This window comes from Orcinus orca, chromosome 12 (assembly GCF_937001465.1).
Source record: "Orcinus orca chromosome 12, mOrcOrc1.1, whole genome shotgun sequence".
In the NCBI taxonomy this organism is placed as follows: Eukaryota; Metazoa; Chordata; class Mammalia; order Artiodactyla; family Delphinidae; genus Orcinus; species Orcinus orca.
The window spans coordinates 29,987,491-30,013,674 of NC_064570.1; the positions used below are offsets into that span (position 1 = coordinate 29,987,491).

The window sequence follows — 26,184 nt, forward strand, 5'->3', positions numbered from 1 at the left end:
ATAAGAATATTCTTACTGTTCATTTCTGACTTTCAGGAGAAAAACATTAAGCCACTTCATACTGTTTGCTCTCATTTATTGAACTGTTTTTGTTTCCAGTACAAGGTGCTTACATACATTGTCCTCAGTTGAAGTTCATCGTAACTGAGGAAGAGGTGATTCCCCCCCCTGCTTGACTGGTGAGGCAGTTATAGCTTGGAAAGATGAGGTCAATTGCCCAAGGTCAGCAGCCAGCAAGAAGTGAGGTCAGATTTCCAAATCAGACTGTCTGGCTCCCAGGCTGCTTGCTGGTCAGTGTTACACTCTACTTCTTCCTCAGTGTGATGTGGGTGAGACCAAGTCAGAATCTCAAAACCACTTGTCCAAGGGTTTTAATAACCATTATTTTTTTTTCTACAATTGACAGTTTCAACTGTGAATTATTTTGGGTTGAGCAACAGATATTTTGTGCTAAAAGAGCAAGTAGTTTTATTCTGTTCTCCGTTGTTTGGAGACATTTCTTTGAAGGCACACGTGCCTGTTAGGGCTGGCCCAGGAAGCCCACCCACTCTCAGTGGTCAGACATAATCCTCCCTGGTCCCCAGGGCACTCTGACAGGTGGTGACATTACACAGCCCCTGATGCCAACTGTTGCCTACAGTTGTACAGCAGAAAAAAATACCCTTTGCTATGAAGCGTTTTTTTCCTTAGACCATCCACTAGATGGCAGCAGACTCACGTGGAACAGAATGGGTGTTTGGTACTGAAAATAATGAAGAGCCAGAAAGGGGATGGTTTGGGTTTTGTGGAAATAATAATGCACCTTTTCTGGATGTGTAGGAAATAGTGTTATCTTTATGTCATGAAAAATGTAATATATACTGTAAAGTCACCTCTCTAGAAGTAATGGTGCAAATAGTTGCAGATTGTAGATAATGCAAAAATAATTTATTCATTCTATTGTTGTAGAGGTGCATCTTGATTTAATCCTATCTCAGTTTATCAGTATCAGGTGAATTTTTCTTCAAGTAACTGTTTATGGTTATGTAAAAAATTTGTTCCTTAATTTTTATGTTTCACAGGGTTTTTTTCTTTCAAATTAGACATATGCCAATAAAAATGAATATGACTGCTTCATAAATTCACAGTATCCCAGGCAAGGTAATGAAATGAAACCCAGTAGACATGACCTGGAAGAAGCTAGGAATGATTATCAGTTTTTCCAGATCACCATCCTGTTTGTCATCTACCTAGAAACCTCTTTTTTATCTCCCTCTCTCTTTCTCTAAACTAATTTTGCTTAAACATTTTTGAACATGGTCAACTTGAGTAAGGCAAGAGATCCTCTGAACCACTATCCTAAAACTAGGAGATAGTCAAAAACTGGAGAGTAATAAAATAATAGATTGATAACAACAGAGTTACTCTACAAAAATGTTCATCCAATACAATGAAAAAGTAATGATAATTGTTTCTAAATTAATGTGAGAAGAGCAGCAATTGAAAATAATAACCCATACAAGCCAGCACCTGTGATGTACTGGTAACATTCTTCCTGAAAATTGCAGAAATCCAACCTAGTATACACGCATGTTCAGTGGAAGATTTGCAGCATTGTTCAGTTTTGTGTGAAACAGACAACATAGTGAGTACTTAGTACACTCAAGTACCATACTGAATTGAGTTTGTGAATACAAAGTTTTAGGAATTTTTACTAGTTTAGGACAAGGATCGGCCAATTTTTACTATAAAGAGCCAAATAGTAAACATTTTAGGCTTTGCTACCCACGTATGGTCTCTTGTGTATTCATTGTTGTTTTGTTTTTTGTTAACCCTTTCAAAATGTAACAACCATTCTTAGCTGGAGGGCTGTATAAAACTAGGCTGGAAGCCCCGACAGGTCATAAATGGCTGACCCTGGTGTAAGAGGGTAATACTGGTCATATGTAAATTGATGTCTCTGGAATCTTGCCAGTTCATAAGACCTGAAGAAAGGACAGGTGTTTATTTCCTGATCAGCTTCAGTAGGGCGGAAGAATCCTTGTGGTCCACTGGTAGGACTTGAAATGTACTTTGAACACTACTTGCAACACCTAAGCATCTCAGCTCAGCTCCTATTAAGTTACTCCAAGTTAGCACAGACTTATTTTTCCTTTGTTTGCTTTGGCAACTATCATACAGCTGGATTATGAAATGATCTTTTTAAAAGCCTTTTACTTTTAGCCCTTTTAGCACACTGAAAAATACTGTTTTAGAAACTAAGAAATCTATATTCTAATCCCAGCTCTTCTACTTAAATAGCCATAGTTTCTTGGATAAATCAGTTATTCTGTTTGGTTCTCAACTTCATGTATATAATAGAATTGAACTAATGCCATATAATATTTCTCCTAAATTTGATTCAGTAATTTCAAATTTATGTTTCCATAGGCCCTTTATCACCTGATCAGGTGATACGTTTACTTGATCCTCAAGTTTAGAGCTATACAAAGTAAAGATATACAAGTAAATGAGTGTTGATGTCCAGAAACCCTTCACTGTGCCCAGTGGATAGTGGATGGCCGGACCATGTCGAATGAATGAGTAATAAAGGAGCATACCTACCTTTCTTAGCTTTCTTCTTATATATGCCTTGTGTTTTAGAAATACATATGACTTCTTATATAGGATTCAGTCTTTCTAATGCTCTTTTGTTGTTCAGTTTAAAAAATACTCGTTGAGTGTGAACAATATGGTGGGTTCTAGAGATACAGTAATGAACAATGGATACCTAGTTCTTGCCTTTAAGGAGTTTACCCTTGTGGTTGGGGGAACCAGTCAGTAATCTGATCATTTCAAGTTATGTCTAAGTATGGTATTAGAGGTTTGACTCTCCAAAACAAAGTGTCTAGTGTCTTACTTCAAAAACAATACAAATGCCACCTCTGTTAAGGCTTTTTGGATTGTCCTTCAATTGAATGCCTATATAATAGGTCCTCGTTTGGAACATTATTATAACATTTATATAATGTACCTTTTTTTCTCCTTTTCTAGATTACATGCTGCCTGAGAGTAAGGGGCCTTGTCTTACATTTGTATTCATGAAAAACATCTAGCAGTCATTAATTTAATGCACTCTGTTAGGCAAAGCATAATGGTTGCGTTTCTAAGAAAGTTCAATTTATGAGATACTGTGTTATTAAAATTATGGTTTCAGAGTGAGAAGAAGGTTGTCAGCTAAAGCATTTGACTTGTAAAGAACTTCAATATTTATGAAACCTAAATAGCACTAAGTAAATCTAGCTTTTGATTACAAGTAGCTTGTTTTATGAGTCTGGCCTTTCTTTTTGTGATTGTTGCTAGGACTCTGACTGTTAATCACCTGCGTTACTCATAATGGAGGTAAGCAAAGCCCAAAGACTCTTAGACTAGTTTAACAACCAGTCTTTTCCCCTAAGACTGGTTCTGTAATGATGCTTCCCAGTGGTCATGGTATTATAAGCCAAAAAGAGCCAATGTAATAAGAATTTGGGGTATCAGATGACCAAAAATAAATGTCCATTATAGTTCATACCTTTTGTTTCCGATAATGAACATATTTCCCTTTTTGCATACTTAAGCTTGAAAAAATTAAAAAGCCCCTGTCTAACATGGTACCGCTTTCACTCATACAACCTGAACTCCTCTCCCATCTCTACAGATGGGTAGGACCAAGGCCTGTTTATTTCCTGCATCCAGTGCCAGGTCTAGTGGGTGATTTCCAGTCCATTCCTCCTCTGCTTCTACCAGATGGAGGTGTGATTATATTCCTTATTTGGAGATTGTCTGTAAATCACCTCAAGGGATGGAAGAAAATTTGCAAGTGAGTAATTAGGTGTAAATGTGAACTATTTCCCTTCACTTTTGCCCCTTAGTTCCTAAATCTGAGTGTTCTTTCTGGCTGTGGGTGAAGCAGCACCAAGGAGTGGTGGTTCCTTGAGAGCGTAAAGGTCCCACGGGGCTGCAGGTTACCTTCCCAAGACACTGTCTCTCAGATGACACCGTAATTGGGTCTTCAAAAGGCCATTAAAAATTCTAGAAGTCCAGCAGCTTCCAGATAATGGAGTACTGGGAGACCAAGGAATCCCATTGTCCTTGGAAGTTCTGTTGATTTTTTTTTTCTCTGTAAATTGAATATCTTGATCAAAAGCACCGGTGTGTAGAATACCGTGATTGTGACTAATATATGGATTAGGAAGCTGGTAGAATCATGGGGGGGAGGGCAGTAGAAGAAGCATAACAAAATCCACAGTACTGCTGTTTCAGTGAGTATAAAATTCCGCCTCCACCACGAAGGAAGGAGTGTCATCATCTTGCCACTGGGTGACTGGCTCATAGCCCCATAGATGGCGCCACATCACTTATTTACTTTTGACGCTATTGCTGCAAATCGGTACATGGCATTTCCAGTAATCATGTTAATCTGAGAAAGGGGAAGTCCAGCTGGTGAGCCTACAAGTGGTTTTTATTCTTAAACCATTGCTGGTTTATTAGTCCAGTGAACAAGTGCTGTAGATGTTGGGGTGAGGGGCAGGCTGGTTAACATACATAGAACAAAATCTAGAAAGAGATAAACTAACAAGATAACATAACACCTAATACATAGCAGGCAGCTCAGGTCACTGGGTCACCTAGTATACCACTGTTTACTTTTTATCCAGGGCTTAGTAGCAAAACTAGAACTGTTCCTCAAAAGATAACGTTGGTTTGCCAGAGAGCATGATTTTGCTCCAAGATTCTAAGGGGGACTCCTGTGGGTTTTTTTCTTCCTAGTGGGACTTGCCACTAGTGTTATACAGAACTCTGAAATTGCACAGGCGCTTGAGTTACCATTGGATCAACCGGGTCATTAAAGCCAAGTTGTAGAGCTGCTTGTACCAACACTTGAACTAGCTGGATAGCCTTTTCTTTTGCGGAGCTGAAGCCAGAGCTGGCAACGTTTGGGGGCATTCAGTAAAATGGGTTGGAGCCACATAAAAAGTCTCACTAAGCACTGTTTCCCTATTTGTATTTGAGACTGCAAAGAAAAGCAATTTGTCATTTACTTTGCAGGAGTATGTCAGTGATCCATACGGATTAATGGACCGAGATTCTTCACCAAAGAAACAGGGTCCTGTATTTTCACGGAATTTATCTTCTATCTACTGGCATACTTCCATCCTTCCAAGGCATCGAAGAGTGCATGTTGCTTCTTGCCTTTCAGATCCTAAAAGCACATGTAAGCAGTGTGTTGGACTAGTGTAGTGTCCCATTAGAGGAGAGGATCAACAACCTTGACAACTAACTTGTAGTACAGAGATAAAGAGTATATATAACCCTAAGATAAGACTGTGAAGGCTCTACGCCATCCCATCCAGTTGAAAACAAACTCCTTCTCATGTTTTCTATTTTTTAGGGTGGAGCAAAAAGTATTTACCATATCAGCAGGTTTATACAAGGTGCCAGAGATTGTGACGATCTGTTCTAGTAAATAGATCACATTTTGAGGAGCACTGCAGTTGGAGTCACCATTTGAATAAGCTTCTGCTAGCCATCATAGCTCTTTGCCTTCTGCATCCTCCAGACAGGCCAGTTAAATGGGAAGAGGGGAATAGGGGAGGCTTCACCCTGCTCAGCCTCTCAGGTCTTGGAGGCCTTTCTGAGCAGTACACAAGAATAGGTGTTGCTCCTGGTTTTCTGTTTTGTTGGAGTATTGCGCCCTCAGGGGCTCCCGGTTATCTCTTCCTTTGCATATAAGCCCTTACTCAGGGAGAAAGGGTGAAAACGGGTTGCTGAGTGTATCTGTTTACAAAAACTAGGGAAATAACCACTTGGTAGATTTAGGCTCCTTCCCACTGGGCCTATCAGAAGCATGTCTACTTAAATTTTTTAAGGGCGCAACAGTTTTATATAGCGTTCATACATTAAAGTTATTTATCCTTTCCAGGATTGATATTCTTTTCAATCTTTCTTTTGCTATTCATGTTTTCAGTGAATATTACCAATTTTTAAAGTTCCTGTTCCTGGCTGATTTTTGTACTGGCTTGTCTGACCTTTTCTCAGTTATTTCTGATTCTTTCTACATGACGGACATTGCTCCTTCCTATGTCTTTACCTTTTTCAAGGCTTTTGATTGTAATTATATTATCATCTGCTTATTTTTCTTGATTTTTACCAATCTGATATGTGTTGATTATCAATGAAGTTTAATTTCTCATATTTTTTTTGCTTGTTATAATTTTAAGATGATACCTTTTACCCATTTTTCATTGAGCTATTTTTATATTTCCAGTTTATAGGATTCTTTTCTATATTAGGGATATTAACCCCTTTATAAATCATTATATGCTGCAGGTATTTTCTCCCGTGTACGTACACACACACACACACACACACACACACACACACGTTACTTTTATTTATTTGTGATGTAGATACATATTTTTCATATAGTATTTTAAAATTTTGTGTATGTTTTGCCAGTTTGATATATTTTCCTTCATGGTTTTTAGTTTTATATCATACCTGGATAATATTTTATACCTCATGCCAAGATCATAAATAAGACTGTGTAATAAATACATTTTTATAGTTTTATGTAGCAGTTTAATAGTTTCTTATATTAATAATTTATTACAGATTTATTTTACTTCATGAGGTAAGCTAGAGTTCTCTGTTTTTTTTTTTTTTTAGAGTTCTCTGTTTTAACCCCCAAGTGGTTAGTCAGTTTTCCTGGTGTCATTTATTGAGCAATCTATTTTTTTTTTCACTTATTGTGACCTTTTTTAAAAGACAAGAGCCCTCTAGATATGTGATAAATGCCTGCATCAGTTTGTCTTATCAACATACTTTTTTTGAAAATAAAAGCTTTAAACCCCTATAAGGTAGCCCAAGAAAATCTGCTGAGGTTAAGAAGGAAATATGTAACTAATTGGAAGCCGCCATATGTTATAAAACAGCAAACAAAATTCCTCCACCTCACAAAAGAAAAATCTGTTACCGAAAAGAACTGCAAAAAGAAATTCCTTTGTAAGTAGCTGAATGGTTAACAGTTGCTATATGATTCCTCTCCAGTATTTATATTTTTCATCTTTGACTTGAAACCAATATTTATTACATCATCCTCAGTGAAAAAAAGTTATCCTGTGTTTCGGAATACAGTCATTCCTTTGATCCCATAAATATCAATAAATAGTGACTATTTAAAAGCATTTAAGCTATATAAATAAATGATTATTTTAAATGAAAAGAATGGGTGGGTTGAATCATTTTTCTCTAGTTCTTGGAAGTGTGAAAGTTTCTTACTTTGAGATGGATTTTCAACTTGTTTCTACTTGACATTTTATTTGTGTATATAAATGCGTAAAACTAGGACCTCCCCTTTTGTAAAGAGCCCCTTTTTTTATTATAGTGGTCATAGACTTCTGAGTGGTGAACTTAGCATAAAATATTTAAAACCTACAGAAGAGTAAAAGTATAGTACAGTGAATTTTTTATATACCCTTTACCTGGGTTCACCAGTTGCTGACATTTTTCAACTTTTGTTTAGTCTCTCTCTCTCCAGATTCAAATTCAAGTTTCTCCAGTTGTCTCCTCAACTTTTTTATAGTTTTTGTGGGTTTGTCTTTTTTTTTTTTTTTCCTGATTCAGAATCCAGTCAAAAATCATACACTGGGTGTTTTAGTATTTTGTGTTTTTTAGTTCTTTAATTTAGAAAGCTTTCCTGCTTTCATACTTTTTTTCTTTTGTTGACATTGACATTTTAAAAAGTACAGGCCAGTTGTTTTGTAGATTAGCCCATAATTTAATTTGGTCTGATTTCTTTCTCATGATTAGATTTGGGTTAAATATTTTGGCAAGAAAAATATATAGGTCATATTGTGACTTTCGTGTTGCATTATGTCAGGAGGCTCATAATGCTAGTTTGTACCATTGGTGGTCCTAAATTTGATCATTTGTTTTATAAGCAACAGATTTATCTTCGATAAAGTTAACTCAAAGTAGTGACATCTGTGTGATGATAATTTGAGGTCATGTGAGTATCCCTATGGTTTTAGCATCCTTTGATCTTTGCTTGAATCACTTATTACATAGTTGAAAAATAATTTTTCTAATTTTGTTATTCCCCCTTCATTTATTAACTATAATTCATTCACTTTATATCCCAGTGAATTATGTAATTGTAACAATTATTTTCCTTACAATTTTTATGCCAGTAGAGTTACGTGAAAGTCCATGTGCCATTGTACTAAATGTTCTGATGGAATAGGGAAGACGATAATATTTTTGGCTCATAATTGCCGTTTCACATGGTAAGGTCCCCACACAATACTCTTGAAAATAAATCCATTGTCTCTAATCTTGAGTTTTAATTAATTTAATTAATCTTGAAAATTAGTCCATTGTCACTAATTAGATTTGAATAAACCATTTCTTTTTTGTTTCTCAACTAATACTTCTTATATTTATCTCTTTGTTTTTCTGTCTTTTTCTAACTGTCCTATTGTTTGTATTAATTTCTATTGCCCTAACATTTGTAACAATTACACATTTATTTTCTATCATAATAGCTGCAGAAATACAGAGGACTCTGAATCAACTTGGAACACCTCAAGATTCACCTGAATTGAGGCAGCAGCTGTAAGTATTAATTAAACAAGAAAAAGGAAATGGGAAAAACCACCTATTGTTATGTTCCTTTGATAGTGTGTAGTGTTATGTTTATTGGAGAAAACAATGGAAAATTAATAAGGTTTTTCTGCTGCCTCATTTGTACTAAGCTTTTGTGTAGGTTTTTTCCTGTCCAGAGTGGGCAGATGTTTTTCTTTATTTTAAAGATCTGGCTTACTCTATCAAAGCAGAACTTCTTTGGTTAGCTTTTTTATACCTTTTAATAGGTTGTTTTTGATGGCTTTGAAAAACGGTACTCTGAGCTTCTCTACTTGTGTGATTCACTTCCCATAGCTAACAATGCATATGATGATTTTTATTTCACTGAGATTCAATGCATATCCAATATGAACTAGGCCCCTAAAAGTTTATATTTACATATTTGAATTTCAGAAAGCATTAGCCTCTGTTTAAAAAAAAAAAGTTGTAATGAAGTTATCTAGTACATATTTGAATAAATTAACATGCTATTAGAAAAACAGCAATAATACTTCATGTGTTACAGATTTTACAGAGTGTTTTTACACATTTTCTCATCTGAACCTTACAAAATTGGAGTGAGCTAGATAGATTAAAAGAACTATTTCCATTTTGCTTATAAGGAAAACATGTCTGTTTGGGGTTTGATGATTTGCCCAACATTATTCTGAACCTGAATCTTAAATCTTAGTTCAGCACTGTTAACAGCTACAAATTTCAAGTAATATATATGTAATAAGTGATATGCCAAACATTAGCTACAGAAGGAAAAATTGCAAAGAAGAAATTAAGAGATAGGTAATAGTAATTCATATTTTTATGAAGTACAGGAATTTGCAGTTGTTTCTAATTTGTATTGCATTTTTCTGCAGTGGATAGATATCAAGGAGCTAAACATGCCCCAAATCTAAATAATAAACCATCATTTATTAAAATAAAGTAAAATGGAATAGAAACCATAATTCTTAATAGTTAATAATATTTTGCTAAGGTTAATAGTGGAGATTCTGAATATGTAGACATCATTAAAGTCTTCTTTTAGAATTTTAATTATATTACTTTTTCTAAAGATTTTTAAAAGGCATATTAAAGATAGGGCACTTGGTAAATATATAAAAGTAGGGTATAATTCTTCCTTATCAGTCAAATACAGATATCTATACTAAAACATATTTTTGCATAGTATCATTATTTTAAAGGATCCTAAGTGTGACCAATACATGTTTAAAATGAGAGATAATATATATGAGAAGTACTGATGTTGTGACTTGTAAAGCATCACATTAATACAGGCTTTTTTTTAGTGCTAATTTCTTTAGTTAGAGATCTTAGTTTTTACTTCATAAGCTAGCTAGCAAGATAGATATAAATAGCTATATAATTTACCTCTTTTACTCTGTTCTGTTCTTTTTACAGAGAAGTGCTATTGTTTTTTCCACAGCAAACTTAAATAATAGTAAATTCGTATTATTACTCGTCTCCGCTTTTTTTTTTTTTTTTAAGTATAGGATATAAATGTTCAGGTAGAGAAATATGAGAGGCTGGCTGTACCCTGAGACCTGGGAACTGGGCAGAGTTAAAGACAACAAATCTTCTTCACTTATTCAACTGACCTCCCAATTGTGGGATGCACATCAAAGGCTCCCACAGCCACCAAATCTCAAACATCATACACCTTACAATCTCCTGTTGGCTTTTGTCATCTTCCTTTCTAAATGGCTGCTGATTTATTTCTCAGAGCTTGGTTACTGCATGTGTGAGTAAAGAACCTTTCACATAGTATTTGTTCAATATTTATGAAAGAATAGAACCTGAAAATTTTGTTTTCATAGAGAAAATTTGGAGCCAGTCTATAAAAAAGTGATTTTTCTAAAACTATTCATCAGGGTTGAATCAAGTGGCAGAGTTGTAACTTAAAGAAATGTGTTAGTTCTATTGCTATAATGTGTATTTTCTCATTTTAGGCAACAGAAGCAGCAATATACGAACCAACTTGCCAAAGAAACAGATAAGTACATTAAAGAGTTTGGATCTCTGCCCACCACCCCCAGTGACCAGGTATGAAGCTTTAAGACACACTGTTGATGTATTGAATGTGAAAGAAATCAAATGTATTGTAGGATTTTTGAACTGTTGTGCTAGAAAGGAAATTAGGGGGAAAAATCAATTTGAGATTAGTTCACAGAACACAAAACTATATTTAATTGCCCAGGTAGTATCCTTTGGTTCAATAAAGCAAAAATTATTTCCATGCACTTGCCCTGACCCATAATTAAGTAAGTGCTCAGAAAATGCTTCCTGAGTAATTGTTTCCTGGCCTTCCAGGACTGACTTCATATAACATACACGCTCATTCAAGATGTGAGGTTTCCTAGGGGCACATGTATTTATCACCCTGCTTATTACTTTGTGGAAGTTATTACTTAGGTGAGTCAAAGGTTTTATTTTCATTTAAAAAAAAATACTTTAACATAAAATCATGGCCCAGTTTTTAGGATGAGAACTTGAGGTGAGAAATCCAACATTATGGGCCTTTTGCCTCAAGGTAAAATAAGCACAGTATTTGAACATACTGTCAAATTGTTCAAAATGTTATTGAGTTAATCAGTAAGGCCCTGTAATAGGAGAGTGAGTGAAATTTTCAGAATTAAATAAAGAGCCAGCTACTGGCAAAACAACTTTTGCAAATTCTATAGAGCTTCACAGCTTGATTCTGGTAGGTTTCTTTCCCCTCCGGCTTTCCTCTAGCGTCAAAGGAAAATACAGAAGGATCGCTTAGTGGCGGAATTCACCACATCACTGACAAACTTTCAGAAGGCGCAGAGACAGGCTGCTGAGAGAGAGAAAGAGTTTGTCGCTCGAGTAAGAGCCAGTTCCAGAGTGTCTGTAAGTATTTAAATCAGCACTGTAAAAAGAACGTGGTACCCTCCGAGGCCCCGTGAAGAGCTATAGGGCATGTTTCTTGAGTCGTAAAGACCTGTGAATATCTTGGAAATCGGTATTTGAATACTTATTTTCAGGTGTTTCTAATCAGTTTTTAAGAAGGATGATCATTATGTATTATTGTGGTTATTCTGTCAATGTTGTGGAACAAAAGATTATGTAAAAATATAGAAATGTTTTGTCAGAAAAGATTAGAGTCAAATCCTAACTTGAGCCTGAGGCTGTTACTTTGTATTCGTGCTGGAGTAGAGAGCACTTTAATCCTGCATTATATGAAGATGATGTAAATGAACAGTGAATATATTGTATGAATATTTAAAACGAATGTACACCTGGAGAAAATAAAGGATAAGTTAGAGTGGAATCTTGACTTAATCTAATTTTAAATCTCCCTAGAAACTATCACAGGTTGTTTCGTTGTTCCTTAATATAGAGGTTCCAAGACTACATTATGTTTTAATCAAATAATATTTGTTATTTGGCCCTTGAGAATATTTAATGAATTCCTTCTTTGTCAGCTTAGGATATAATTCTTTTTATTACGAAGTTTATTTTATTACGAAGTTTTTTTTATTATGAAGTAATTGACCTAAAATACTAGAACAAGAACTTTTCTCTCTCTTTTCTTACACCTGCACTCCAGTGTGTACATAAATCAGTTTAGATTATTATGAAGTAAAATGTGAGTGTTGTGTGTTTTTCCTTTGCATCTTCTCAATCCATTCTGTTACTAAATTATTCAGGGTGGTTTTCCTGAGGAGAGCTCAAAAGAAAGGAATCTTGTGTCCTGGGAAAGGTAAGAAGTATAAAACATTATACAGATCAAAAGATAATTCTTCAAATACGTTTTTTACATCACAGTCCCTGGGCAGAATTAAAGCTTTCAGTATATATCATGACTATCCTAAGTTATTTATAAATAGAAAACAATAAGTTTGAAAAATTTTCAAAGTCATTATTTATTATAAAATATATAAAAATATTCCAGTATAGCAATAATACTCTTTAATTATCCAAATAAATATTATTGACTTAATTATTATTTGATATAGATTATTCCCATAGGTGAAGTTTAAATCAACCAAGAAGAAGTACTCACTTGCCAAATATAATAGTTTCCAATAATTAAATAATAATAACATCATTGAAATGAAACATGAATAAAATTTGGTTAACATTTCTGTTATATTTTTAGAATTTAAGTGAGCAGTTCTATGACTTTGAAGAAAAAATATTCTATTCAATAAGTATTTCTTAAATAAAAAGGAAGCCTCATTGTTTTCATACCGGTTTTTCTTTTTTACATATTCTTTTCTTTTTAATAGCCAAACTCAGCCTCAGGTGCAGGTGCAGGATGAAGAAATTACAGAGGATGACCTCCGCCTTATTCAGGAGAGAGAGTCTTCTATTAGGCAACTCGAAGTAAGCTTTACATTGCAGAATTGGATTGCTGTTCTGTTCTTAGTGAGTTTGTCCTCAAGATGCTTAGATGATGCTGGGAGAGAGGTCAAGAAAGAAAACTAAATAGATGTATCAATTTGATGGCATATTTCGTATAAATTAGAGTCATTCTGTTAAAAAAAAAAAGTAATTTCTTTAGAATTTGTGCAAGGATGAGAAAATATACTTCCCTCTACTCCAACTTTTTTTTTTTTTTTAATTCTGTTAAGTCATCTCAAGCCACCTGAGCATTGAGAAAATTATCAGTCTAGAGATAAAGGTCTGTTCAGAGAGTCTAGATAGCTTCCATGGCACATGATACACATCACACCTGCATGAATAAGACTTTTCCAAGGGCTTTAAAAGTGTTTTATTTCTCTTTAGTGTGTGTAGGATATCAAAGAGGTCTAAAAGGTTTAGTAGCCTTAGTTCTTAGGGAACCTACCTGTTCCCTAGAAAGTGGGCTAATAATAGCTAACAATAGCTACCATTTATTGAGGGCTTCATGCACCAAGCACTATGTGATGAATTCTTTAATTGTCTTACTTAGTTCTCATAAAAGCTCTGTGAAGTAATTAACTGTGTCATTATCATTGCCCTTCTACAGATGGGGGAACTAAGGCACAGGATGAATATGTAAATTGCCCCACCTTTCCTGAATAAAGTGTTTAAACTTTACTTTTTAATCAAGCAAAATAATAGTTATATATTGAAGAAAATTAAATTTATAACTTATCCATCACTCTTCCATTGCATTTTCAGATTTATTAATGTGAGGCTTTGAATTTACACCTAATGTTTTATTCTTTTAAAGTGTCAAATTGACATATACATTTTTACTAGAAATACAATAAGAATATTTTTTACTTTTTTGAGGAAATACTATTCATGATAACAAAACTAATCATATTGCATGACATAAATTCAGTAACCCACAACCCTTCTCTATTGTATAGTCCTTCATTTCCACTCTGAATCACTTGATATTTTTAACATCACAAACTTATTTTAGAGAACTGAGATTCAGAGTCTACTTACTTGGGATTGCCTATAGTAAAATAGTTTTCTGATATTCCCCAAATATATGTTATTAGGTCCAGATGCATGCTCACCTAGGTATGAGCAGTGGTTTGTGTTTTCTAAAATTTTCTCCTTTTGTGGATTGGGGACTGAATTTCTGATTACAATAATATGCATTTTTTTCTCTTAGGCTGATATTATGGATATTAATGAAATATTTAAAGATTTGGGAATGATGATTCATGAGCAAGGAGATGTAATAGGTAAGCCCTACTCATTAGATTTCATGAGGCAGAAGGAAGCTACATGCAGTTTACCTGTGGTAACTTCTCAAGCCAGGGTAGCTCCTTCCTCTCTTTCGGTCCTCCTGAAATCAAAAGTACAGTGTCTGTAATAAACAAAGCATCACCCTTGGCATTATCTAAAACAGATCTCGTTTTTGGCTCCTACTGGTGGAAATGACCAGCTTAATTTATTTAAGAAGTTCCAAATTTAATCAGGGTCTGCTGCTGCTGAGATCATGGAAGGTAACATTTAACATCATTCTAGCTTATTTCCAGGATCTCTGGTTTCTGTCTTATCCCAATTTAATTCTTATCACACCAAGGACTTTGGGGAAAACATCTGTTCATAATTGTGCACACTATCTTGTCTTTCAAAGTAGAGGGAATAAGAAGCCATTTGCCTGAACATTAATTCTTATAGCTTTTTTAGTACATTAATTTAGTCGTATTACTTAGATATTGAGAATTCTTTTTGAAAAATTCTTTAAAAAAAAAAAATCAGTGACTAAGACTTCCTTTAAGTTTTAAATGTAATTGTAATTCATTTAAGGTGTAGTTGTCAACATTGATCAGGATTCTGATCATCTTTATCATTTTGATATATGAAGATATCTGTGGGTATGCTAAAGATATATTTAATACATTTTCTGAATTTGGTTCAGTTGAAATGCTTGGACCTATAGTTTAATATAATTATTATTTGTCCATTTTTACCCTCCTCTGTAGCCCCAGTAAGGTAAATTTTCAAAAGCCATTCATTCATCCAGTAAATGTTTATTGAATGCCTACTATATCCAGGCATAAATCTAGGCCTTGAGGATTCAGCTGAAATTAAACAACAGATAAAAGATCTTATAATCTAATTGGAAGAGAGAGACAATTAAAACAGAAAGAAAAGTAAGTAGATGGTGATAAGTGTTACGAGGAAAATAAGGCCAGGTCGGGGGTAGGACTGCAGGAGGTGGGGGGAATGTGCTGCTTTTCTGAGGGAGTCAGGTAAGGCCTCACTGATAGGTGACATTTTAGTGAAGACTTCACGGAAGTAAGGGAGCAGGCAAGAGAACGTGTTCCAGGCAGAGGGAACCGCAGGTGCAAAGGCCTTCAGACAGAAGCACGCCTGACATCTTGGGCCAATGGAGTCAGCAAGAGGAGGATGGAGACGATGTCAGAAGTCAAAGGAGACCAGATTACATAGGCCCCTGAGCCATCGTGAGGACTGTTTTTGTATTAATGGAGGGGAAGCCACAGGAGGATTTGAGCAGAGGAGCGTTATCATTTGACTTAGGTGAGCAGACTGCAAAGGGACAAGACCAAACACAAAGCACTTAAAAGCCTATTGCAGGAATCCGCGTGGGCAGCTATGTTGTCTTGGATCAGTACGGAAGCAGTGAAGTGGTGAGAAGCAGTGGGATTCTGGATATTTTTTAAATGTAGAGCCAAAAAGGTCTACTGACTATCTGGATATGGATGTGAGAGAGTAAATTCAAAGATGACTGTGAGGTTTTGGCCTGGCTCACGAAAATCATGGCGGTGCCGTTTTCTGAGATGCGGAAATCTGTCACTGGAGCTGGTTTGGATGGCTATAAATCAGTGATTTTTGGATCTGTTACGATTCAGGGGCTAGGTGTCACCCAGGTAAAGGTTTGATAGGCATTGGTACCGAGAAGGTGGGGTAAAGGGGAGACGTCTGGCCTGGGGGTATAAATCTGGGCGTTATCTGTACATAGATGGTATTTAAAGCCATGAGATTAGGTGAGATCACCTAGGACATAAGTGCAGATAGAGAAGAGGGGTGTCTGAGGACCTGTAAATATTTAGGGTGTGGTCGGCAAACTACATCCATTCGTTTATGCGTTATCTACAACAAGTTTTGTACAACAGAGGCATAGTTGAGTATTTATGACAGAAACCATATGAATGAACTGCAGAGCTTAAAGTATTTATTATCTGAGACAAAGAAAGTTTGTTGATCCCTGATTTAGAGCCTAGAGAGCCAAGGAGGAACGAACAAAAATGACCAAGAAAGAATAGCTAGTGATACAGAAGAAAACCACGTGAATGTATAGTTTTAGAATGGAGGGGAGAAAGCGTTTCAAGAGCGATGGCAGGTCAGCTCTCTCAAATGCTGCTATTCGGTTAGGTAAACTGAGGCTTTAGAATTGATTGCTGAATTTAACAATGTGTGGGGCATAGGTGACCTGAGATGAGAGCTGTGCTGGTGAAATAGTGCAGGTGAAAGTATGATAAAGTAGGCTCAAAAGACACTGGGAGGAGAGCGACTGGAGATAGCAAGTGGAGACAAGTCTTTCTAGGAGTCAAGTGAGGTCATAGCTGCCAGTGGGTGTGGCATAAATGAGGGGGTTGGGGGTTTGTTTGTGTGTTTTTAAGATGACAGCAATAGGATTGATGGGAAAGAAGTGTTGATAGTGAGAGGGAGGAAATTGCTGGCCTGAAGTCTTTGAACTAGGCAACAAGGAATGGGATAAAGTACACGCATGGGGAGCACAGAGACTGTTGCATGTGGTGGTGGGTAGGGTCAAAGGAGATTGTGGAAGTGTCTTCTGGTTGTTCCTATTGTCTCAGTGACCTAGAAATAAGGTCACTGGTGGAGAATGACAATGCGTGACGAGGCATGAGAAGTTAGGGCAGAGGGGAGGAAGTGTGACTTAGTGTTCCAGGAATTGGGGAGATGAGGCAGGCGTGCTGTGCAGTCAAGAATTTAAAGTGAAATAAGTCATCACGGCGATTCTTTTTTGCACCCATGTTCAGCTGCATGGGACAGGTTGGGGTTTTGTCACCTAACTGTGACCACAGTAGGAGGGAAGAGGGCTGAGGATAAATGCAAGAAACCAGTGACAGATGACTGTGTATATGGAGTCTAGGTTAGGAAAGAGGAAAGTGAGGACATGAAGTATGTGAGGGGCAGTGAAAAAGTGGTAGGATCACTAAAGCTGGGGTCTTAGAAGGCGAGAACTCTAAAGGTAGCAGATGGTAATCAGAGAGTGACACCTGAAACGGAGATGATAGAGAAGCTGCAGTTATTGGTAATGACAGGTTTGGGGTGTGACCATGGATGTGGGTGGCTCGGAAAGCGCCACAGGCAAAGTCTTTGAAAAACATGTGTTCAAAGAATTGAGAGGCCTGGGCATTAGAGGCTCAGCAATTGGATATTGAAATCACCGATATGTAGGACAGTAGAAGCATTGAAAAGAATATCAGTGACTCAGGGGCTAAAATATTCAAAGAATGAGAAGAAAAGACATCTGTGGATGTCTGCAGCAAGGTGGGTTGAATGAGTTGGACAGCATTAGCTCTAAAACTGAAAGTCGGCAGGGAGGAGGAGGAAATAGTGGTCACCCATCCTACAGACTGACACCTGTTCCACCCCCAGGTCAGAGGAGGGGGGGAGGAAATTGTCACCAGTTGAGAAGACTCTGGGGACCCTCAGGGAGCCTAGGTTTCAGCACAGAAGGAGGTTGATGAGGGCCGCCCAGCAGATGACGGTTTTCAGTTCTCTATATTTACCCTAAACTAAAGTTCAGATGCCTTGCTTGCTGCTAAGTTGGCCATCACAGAATGCAGGTACTGGTGACGGTACTTTTGGGGGTTACCAGGTAGAACTGGAGTGCACTATAATGAAGATAATCAAGTTTCTTTCCTTCAAATTCTTCAGTATTGTTTGGATCACCTGAGAAGTAGTATCACTAAAAAAAAAAAAATTCAGCCTTACCCATACACTATTAATATTAACCTTTGAATAGTGAACATGTTCAATCTTACCTTGAATAAAATCTGGTGATTGATACAGCTCTGTTACTAGAGCATCAGCACCCGCTTTGTGTGTGTGTTTTATTTTAAAGATAGCATAGAAGCCAATGTGGAAAATGCTGAGGTGCACGTCCAGCAAGCAAACCAGCAGCTGTCAAGGGCGGCAGACTATCAGGTAATATTAACTGTGCTGAATTGTCTTATAACTCAGACTTTTAAACGTGTGTGTGTGTGTGTGTGTGTGTGTGTGTGTGTGTGTGTGTGTGTGTAAAATCAGGTTTAAAGTGGCTGGAGATGTTAAAATTCAAAATGCCATGGAAGACAGGCTAGAAATATGCCAGTCAGTTCAAACTGCGTGTATGTAGCCTGTCTGTTCTCAGGTTTGAACCAGTGTTGTGCCCACAGGGATGGGAAGTTTAGAGTCTTGAGAGGAGCAGTACACAACTCCGGTCTTTTCTGACAACTTTTGGTCTCCGATGTCATTTTGACATTTCAACCCAGAAACCTCTTTGATAGCGATTTCCTTCTGTTTCTTGCTGTTCCCTTCTACCTTTCTTTTTTGTCAATGATACTATGGACTAAAGAGGCAAAGATCCTTGTCCCAGAAAGATCTCTTCAGGTCCTGTGGAAATTATATTAGCTTAGAGTGAGTGTCCCTGACCAGTGGGTATTCTGTCAGCATTCAGCAGACTCTTCACCAGGAATGAACTGATCTCTTAAGTGAATCAGGTTAGTATAGGGAATCCATAGGTATGAGTCAAATATAAATATATATAAAGGACTACAAATATTAGCACCATGAACTATTAATATATCACTTAATATGTAGATCTTTGACGTTTAACAAAGATAAGCCCAGGCTCTTTGGGAACCCCTAAATACCACCCTAGCATTTGATTTCCCTTTTAAAACTTCATTTTTTTTTGTTGATGTAGTTGTTCATAATTATTTTCTCAGAAACTTATTACCTTCTTATAAAATTTCTAAGATATTATCACCATCCTAGGTATTTTTTAATTGCTTTTCACTTTTCTCACTGATCTTAGAAGTTCCCTTTAGTTTCAATGCCATTTTTTTCACTGGACAAATCAGTGCATATAGAGGATGCTGAGTTATACAACCAATTGTGCTCACCGACAGAGTAACTCATGTTTACTGTCTTTGTGCATGAGATTCAGATATGCAGCTCAAGATAGCTAATGTCACCATGTCCTAGAATGTAGGTGTCATTCATGAATAGTTGAACACACACACACACGCACACACACACAGAGTAATCTGTAAATACCAACAGTTATAGCTGCTCAGAGTGTTTAGCAGGATTCATCAGTGACTGGGATTCCATATAATTTAGTTTTCCTTTTGGACTTCAGGGGGATATAGATATATCCCCAATTTTTATTTTTACTCTTCCTTGTGGAAGGGAAGGCCTATAGCCACCCTGGGGAAAAGGAACACATCTTCCCAAGTTGTACCTCCAGAGCAAGAGCTGCCCCCATCCTTAATCCCACAGGCCCTGGAGGGATGAGGAAAGAGCCATGCAACACAAGGGCTGGAAAGAGAGCAGCTTCCCAATAGTCCCACTTGGCAGCCTTGATATTAAACTTATGCCTCTGCAAAATACGGTGCAGTGCTTCTAAATAGTTCGGATGGACCATGAACATAAAGGAAGGTGGAAAATGCTTTCATCACCATGGCACCCCAGGACCTCACCACCACACGCTGGAGAGGGTGCCCCAGAAAAAAAGATACTCTAGGGGAACAGCTCTCATTGTTGATGAAGGCACGTTACACATGGGTCTGCGGTAACCAGGTGGAATCTGGGGAAAATACATGGGCATGATGAGATTGAAACTTGAACTGTGTTTAATATATGCAGAGTATATTCTGTTGAAAAATTAGATGGCCATATGGAATACTGAAAGGTATAAGTAGTTTTCAGGATAATTTCAGAGTCAGGAACATATTCTTTTTGTAAATTTTATACTACTTCTAGTTGACACAAAGAAAATTACAAATTTTTTTACTTTGTAAGAAAAAGGATTCCTGCCTGTAGCTGTGAGATATACAAGCCATTGGAGAAATACAGAAAGCTACAGCTGGGCCAGGAATGAATAATGGAGCAAAACTCTTAACGTTTATATTTTAAATGACAGTATTAAAATTTTTTTTAGTTCTTTGTGTTTTATAGTTTATTTGAATGTTGAGAGATTTTGAATGCAGTTTCCATTCATATTCAAGGATGGGAATGATTTGGGAAATTAATAAGTCTACTTTAAGAAATATTGCCAACCATTTTTCACAGAACTAGAACAAAAAATTTCACAATTTGTATGGAAACACAGAAGACCCCGAATAGCCAAAGCAATCTTGAGAAAGAAAAACGGAGCTGGAGGAATCAGGCTCCCTGACTTCAGACTATACTACAAAGCTACAGTAATCAAGACAGTATGGTACTGGCACAAAAACAGAAAGATAGATCAGTGGAACAGGATAGAAAGCCCAGAGATAAACCCATGCACATATGGTCACCTTATCTTTGATAAAGGAGGCAGGAATGTACAGTGGAGAAAGGACAGCCTCTTCAATAAGTGGTGCTGGGAAAACGACAGGTACATGTAAAAGTATGAGATTAGATCACTCCCTAACACCATACACAAAAATAAGCTCAAAATGGATTAAAGACCTAAATGTAAGGCCAGAAACTATCAAACTCTTAGAGGAAAACATAGGCAGAACACTCTATGACATAAATCACAGCAAGATCCTTTTTGACCCACCTCCTAGAGAAATGGAAATAAAAACAAAAATAAACAAATGGACCTAATGAAACTTCAAAGCTTTTGCACAGCAAAGGAAACCATAAACAATACCAAAAGACAACCCTCAGAGTGGGAGAAAATATTTGCAAATGAAGCAACTGACAAAGGATTAATTTCCAAAATTTACAAGCAGCTCATGCAGCTCAATAACAAAAAAACAACCCAATCCAAAAATGGGCAGAAGACCTAAATAGATATTTCTCCAAAGAAGATACACAGACTGCCAACAAACACATGAAAGAATACTCAACATCATTAATCATTAGAGAAATGCAAATCATAGCTACAATGAGATATCATCTCACACCAGTCAGAATGGCCATCATCAAAAAATCTAGAAACAATAAATGCTGGAGAAGGTATGGAGAAAAGGGAACACTCTTGCACTGCTGGTGGGAATGTGAGTTGGTACAGCCACTCTGGAGAACAGTATGGAGGTTCCTTAAAAAACTACAAATAGAACTACCATATGACCCAGCAATCCCACTACTGGGCATATACCCTGAGAAAACCATAATTCAAAAAGAGTCATGTACCAAAATGTTCATTGCAGCTCTATTTACAATAGCCCGGAGATGGAGACAACCTAAGTGCCCATCATCGGATGAATGAATAAAGAAGATGTGGCACATACATACAATGGAATATTACTCAGCCATAAAAAGAAACGAAATTGAGCTATTTGTAATGAGGTGGATAGACCTAGAGTCTGTCATACAGAGTGAAGTAAGTCAGAAAGAGAGAGACAAATACCGTATGCTAACACATATATATGGAATTTAAGAGAAAAAATGTCATGAAGAACCTAGGGGTAAGACAGGAATAAAGACACAGGCCTACTAGAGAACGGACTTGAGGATATGGGGAGGGGGAAGGGTAAGCTGTGACAAAGCGAGAGAGAGGCATGGACATATATACACTACCAAACGTAAAATAGATAGCTAGTGGGAAGCAGCCGCATAGCACAAGGAGATCAGCTTGGTGCTTTGTGACTGCCTGGAGGGGTGGGATAGGGAGGGTGGGAGGGAGAGAGACACAAGAGGGAAGAGATATGGGAACATATGTATATGTATAACTGATTCACTTTGTTATAAAGCAGAAACTAACACACCATTGTAAAGCAATTATACCCCAATAAAGATGTTAAAAAAAAAAAAAACGTAGCTCACAGCCTAAGCACAGTGTGATCAGTAGACAAGTCATCAGTGGAAAGGAACCATCCTCTTTTTGATAATCACTAGCAGTATGATCATGGGGCAAGATATTTTCCCTTTCTCTTTCTCCATTTTCTTATTATAAAAGGAAGAGACAAACTACTGTCTAAAGTTTCTCCTGGATAAAATTCTATGAGGTTTGGATAAAGGGAATAGAGAGTAGGTGTCTGGATGAGAAGGGAAGTTTTCTTGCCACTTTAAAGAAGGGACTCATATATTCTGCCTTTCGTCAGCTTTGAGTGAGGCCAGCCCCTAAATCCCCAACCATGTGGCCTTCCCTACCCTAGAGCCTCCTAGAAGGCCTCTGGCCTGGCCTGATGCCTAGGAACCAGGCATCAGGCCAGCAGGAACACGTACAATCAAAACCTCTCCCCGTCCACCCTCTTTCCTTAGAGGACTGGTGAAAGCAGATGAATCTGTGCCAGTCCTGTACTAACTCAGCTTGGGCTGGGGAGCTAATTCTGCTAATAAATAAATTAGGGTAAACCATTAGGGTAATTAAATATTCTTCCTGCCTTTTGTGATGAAATTGAAAGAGATGAGTTCTAAGTTCTCCTCTTGTTGGAAAATTCTGCTTTCAAAGACCAATATTTACCTTCTGCTTTCTTTATCTTCCTTTAAGCTGTTTTTTGTTTTCACACATAGGTAAACTCTATTGCTCAAATTATTAATTTTTATTTCTCTGTGTCATATTTAAATTAAGCCCAACCACACATCTAGAAAAAGTAGCAACAGAAGTTGAATAATTACCCCCTGAATTATACCATTAATTCAAGAAGAATATTTTTTGAAAGCATAGGGCTATATGTATTGAAAAGCAAAAAAATATAGCCCAAAATGAGGGCAATAAATTACCATTGATTTTACTCTAGAAATGAACCAAATGATCTTCACTTGCTGTAGAGGTGCTCCACTACATCTGTAAACGTGTTTCTGTTTTTTCGCATCTGCAGCGCAAATCCAGGAAAACCCTGTGCATCATCATTTTTATCCTTGTTATCGGAGTCGTAATTATCGGTCTCATCATATGGGGAGTGAAAGGCTAAGATTATAAAGGAGCACAATATTGCACTACATTATGTAAATTATGTAGGAAGATTCCTTTAATCATGGTAGGTTTTTTTAATTGTTATTATTTTAAAGCTGTTGCTTAAAGGATGGTTCCCATACTTTGTTATTTTTATTTGGGGGGAAGTTTTCTTTGGATTAAATCTGATATTTTCTAATACTGAAAGTTTTTTTAAATATCACTGCTGGCATAGCTTCCTGCTTTTCGACCTAGTAACTGTTAGTTTTTTGCCCACATTGTATGTGCCTTTCGTTTATAATTTATTTATCCTGTTGACTTAGTTTTTGGAATTAGTAAATTCAAAGGTGTGTGTGTGTTCTGTGTGCACCTCTCTGTCACAGTGTAACATGCACCCACGTTTGTGTTACTTCAATTACAAATCTTAAATTTAATTTTGATTTGGGCCAGCAGAGGAAGTATTGTCAATAACTTTAAAAATTAACATATATGTTTGTGTTTGGAGTTTTGTTTTTATCTAGTTCACAGCAACACAAATTGTCTATTTAACTTTTACTGTTATTTTTCTCTTAAGACCCTTGTTTATTCTGAATGAAATCAGTGAATAACTTCCTAGTATATCTCTTACTCCTGATGTGTATATAGTAAGCATTTGCTGTAGATTGGCTAGTAAAATACTAAGGATAGATTGTTTTTATATGGGTTCTGTTTAAGTCTCACGTTCGTTTGCAGGGGATTGTGTGGTCACTATAAATGTTTAATGTGATTTGGAGGAAGAGTATGACAGATCAATACCTATTGTGTTAGAATTCTAAAGATCCCAACTTGTATTCGGCTGTGTATTTCCACAGCTGTTATGATGGAAAATTAATTACCTTCTCTTATGTCCTGTAGAATAATAAAGATTACTTTTGGGAAGTAACTTTCCCACAGTTACCGTTTTTGAGCACCTAACACTTAAAATTCTGTTTCCCTTCATACCATTTTGTACCATCCTTCATTAGAAAGGGAATTGGATGTTCGCCACTTAACTCACTTGCCTTTTTTAATCAATGTTGTTTTAATGCACTAATCTGAATACTGTAAAGAAGATTATCTTAGTTTATAGTTTGTATTTTATAATGTTCTTATATAGCAGTTTGATAGTGAAGGCAATGTTTTACATGGCAAGCTATGAGACTTCAAATGGGAACAAATGAAATATTAAGTAACTAAGTAAATTGTATCTTTGCAACCAAAATAAAGATGATTTTAAAAAGTGTCTGGATAGTTTTATTTCAGGAGAACTCTGCTTCCGTGGGACTTGATACTTACCTCACACTTTTGCCACTGCAGTCTCAACAGAGGAGATGTAACCACATGGCCACCATTCTGCATCTTGCTGGAGTACTGGCGTACTCAAAAGTTTTTATTTTGGCAATCTTAAAAGGTTTTGCCGCTAATAGGTAGAAGCTGCTTTGCTTGTCATCAAAACTCAATTTTTTCCACAAAAGAGTAGTCTTGATTAGAAAAAATAAAATGAAAAACAATACAGTAGCCAATTTTTTTTAAGTTCTTAACAAAGGTTTTCTTTAGGTGAGTTTTAGAATCTCTTTGAAAGAGTGATGCTTACTTTCATGACTGTCAACATATCTGAATCTGTTTGAGTTGAACTGAGTCTCAAACTGAAGAACTTTCCTTATCAAGTGACACATATTATTCATTTTAGTGTGTTCTGAAGACATACTTGAACAACGCAGACTGAGATTAACCAGCCTCTTTGCTTAAACTGAATGACAGTGTGGCATGAAGGGTTAAGCTGTTGTACTAGCCGTTAAATATTAAGAAGATGTTCTGGTTTTGCACAATGATTAGTGGTAGAAAAATAAGTGGTGCCGTTTCAACATAATGCAGCTTGTTTTACTAGGCGTGGGATCAACCCTAAAAAAATACAGATATGGACACAGATGGAGCTTGGTCTGAGACAACAAACCATGGAGGCAGCCTCTGGAGTCAGGAGCACTGAGTACACTGGGTGCCCGGCAGCTGTATCTGTGTCGCTCACTGAGAACACTGCACCTGGAAGACGTTGCCACTGGGTCCTTCTTCAGGGTCTTCACTGCTTTTGTTTAAAAATAGTAAAATCGGGCTTCCCTGGTGGCGCAGTGGTTGAGAGTCCGCCTGCCGATGCAGGGGACACGGGTTCGTGCCCCGGTCCGGGAGGATCCCACGTGCCACGGAGCGGCTGGACCCGTGAGCCATGGCCGCTGAGTCTGCGCGTCCGGAGCCTGTGCTCTGCAATGGGAGAGGCCACAACAGTGAGAGGCCCGCGTACCGAAAAGAAAAAGTAAAATCTTACACACAAACAATCATGTTTTGAATACCGATCTAGACAAATTTATAATGAAAAATGACTTGAAAATTTGTTCCACAAAAATTAATCTGTGGTTTGAGCAAGGAAAATGCAGAGTAGTTTCTTTAGTTGGTGTGATTTTCATTTGTTTCTTCATGTAGAAGAAGGAATGTCACAATAAAAAAAGCTATATAAAGGAAAAAAAGGTCATTGTCCGCCGTAATAATGAAGAGCAATTCACAAGGGTAACTTATTCAGCATTTAGTTTTTGAAAAGCAAAACTATTTTTTACACATGATCAGGTTACTACAATAAAAATTAAATTTCAGAAGGAGTTGAGAGTTGTTTGGGTAAGTTATGAGTTAAATGACATTTTTAGTTCATTTAAATATGATGAAAATTTCTCATTAGTGGGAAAGAACATCATTAGGCATCCTTTCCTGGAAAAAAAAATTGCGTATTTTCATAATTCACTTAGGAAAACAAAAAACTGACCTCTGGCTCCCAGACCTCTTCGGTACACCATAAGATTTGAGCAGCTTGACCTTGTATTTCTCAGCAAGAAAATATAGCAAGATTGGCACCCACAGGAGCCTGAAAGTGTTACACTGGACCACTTCCTTGACAGAATACATCACATTTCTGCTTAACGACTGTCCAGACATAGTTCATCAATCAGTGAAGAGAAAACCATTTCCCCCACTTTTTT

At 36.9% G+C, this 26,184-nt stretch overlaps 1 protein-coding gene across 4 annotated transcripts in view; it reads left to right on the forward strand.

Moving 5' to 3' along the window:
- The window catches only part of STX7 (syntaxin 7), a 52,660-nt gene that overhangs the window by 24,821 nt on the left and 1,655 nt on the right, over positions 1-26,184 (forward strand). For 2 of the 4 annotated variants that reach the window (XM_004263818.3, XM_049695625.1), the window contains 8 exons: positions 8,547-8,616; positions 10,590-10,683; positions 11,374-11,511; positions 12,312-12,364; positions 12,894-12,990; positions 14,219-14,291; positions 18,173-18,255; positions 23,070-24,404. In XM_004263818.3, the coding sequence (XP_004263866.1) occupies positions 8,547-8,616; positions 10,590-10,683; positions 11,374-11,511; positions 12,312-12,364; positions 12,894-12,990; positions 14,219-14,291; positions 18,173-18,255; positions 23,070-23,162 (701 nt within the window). In that variant the 3' untranslated portion in view covers positions 23,163-24,404. Of the gene's footprint in view, positions 1-8,546; positions 8,617-10,589; positions 10,684-11,373; positions 11,512-12,311; positions 12,365-12,893; positions 12,991-14,218; positions 14,292-18,172; positions 18,256-23,069; positions 24,405-26,184 lie in introns of those variants that run through there. The other 2 variants (XM_033407074.2, XM_033407079.2) reach the window with 1 other exon arrangement.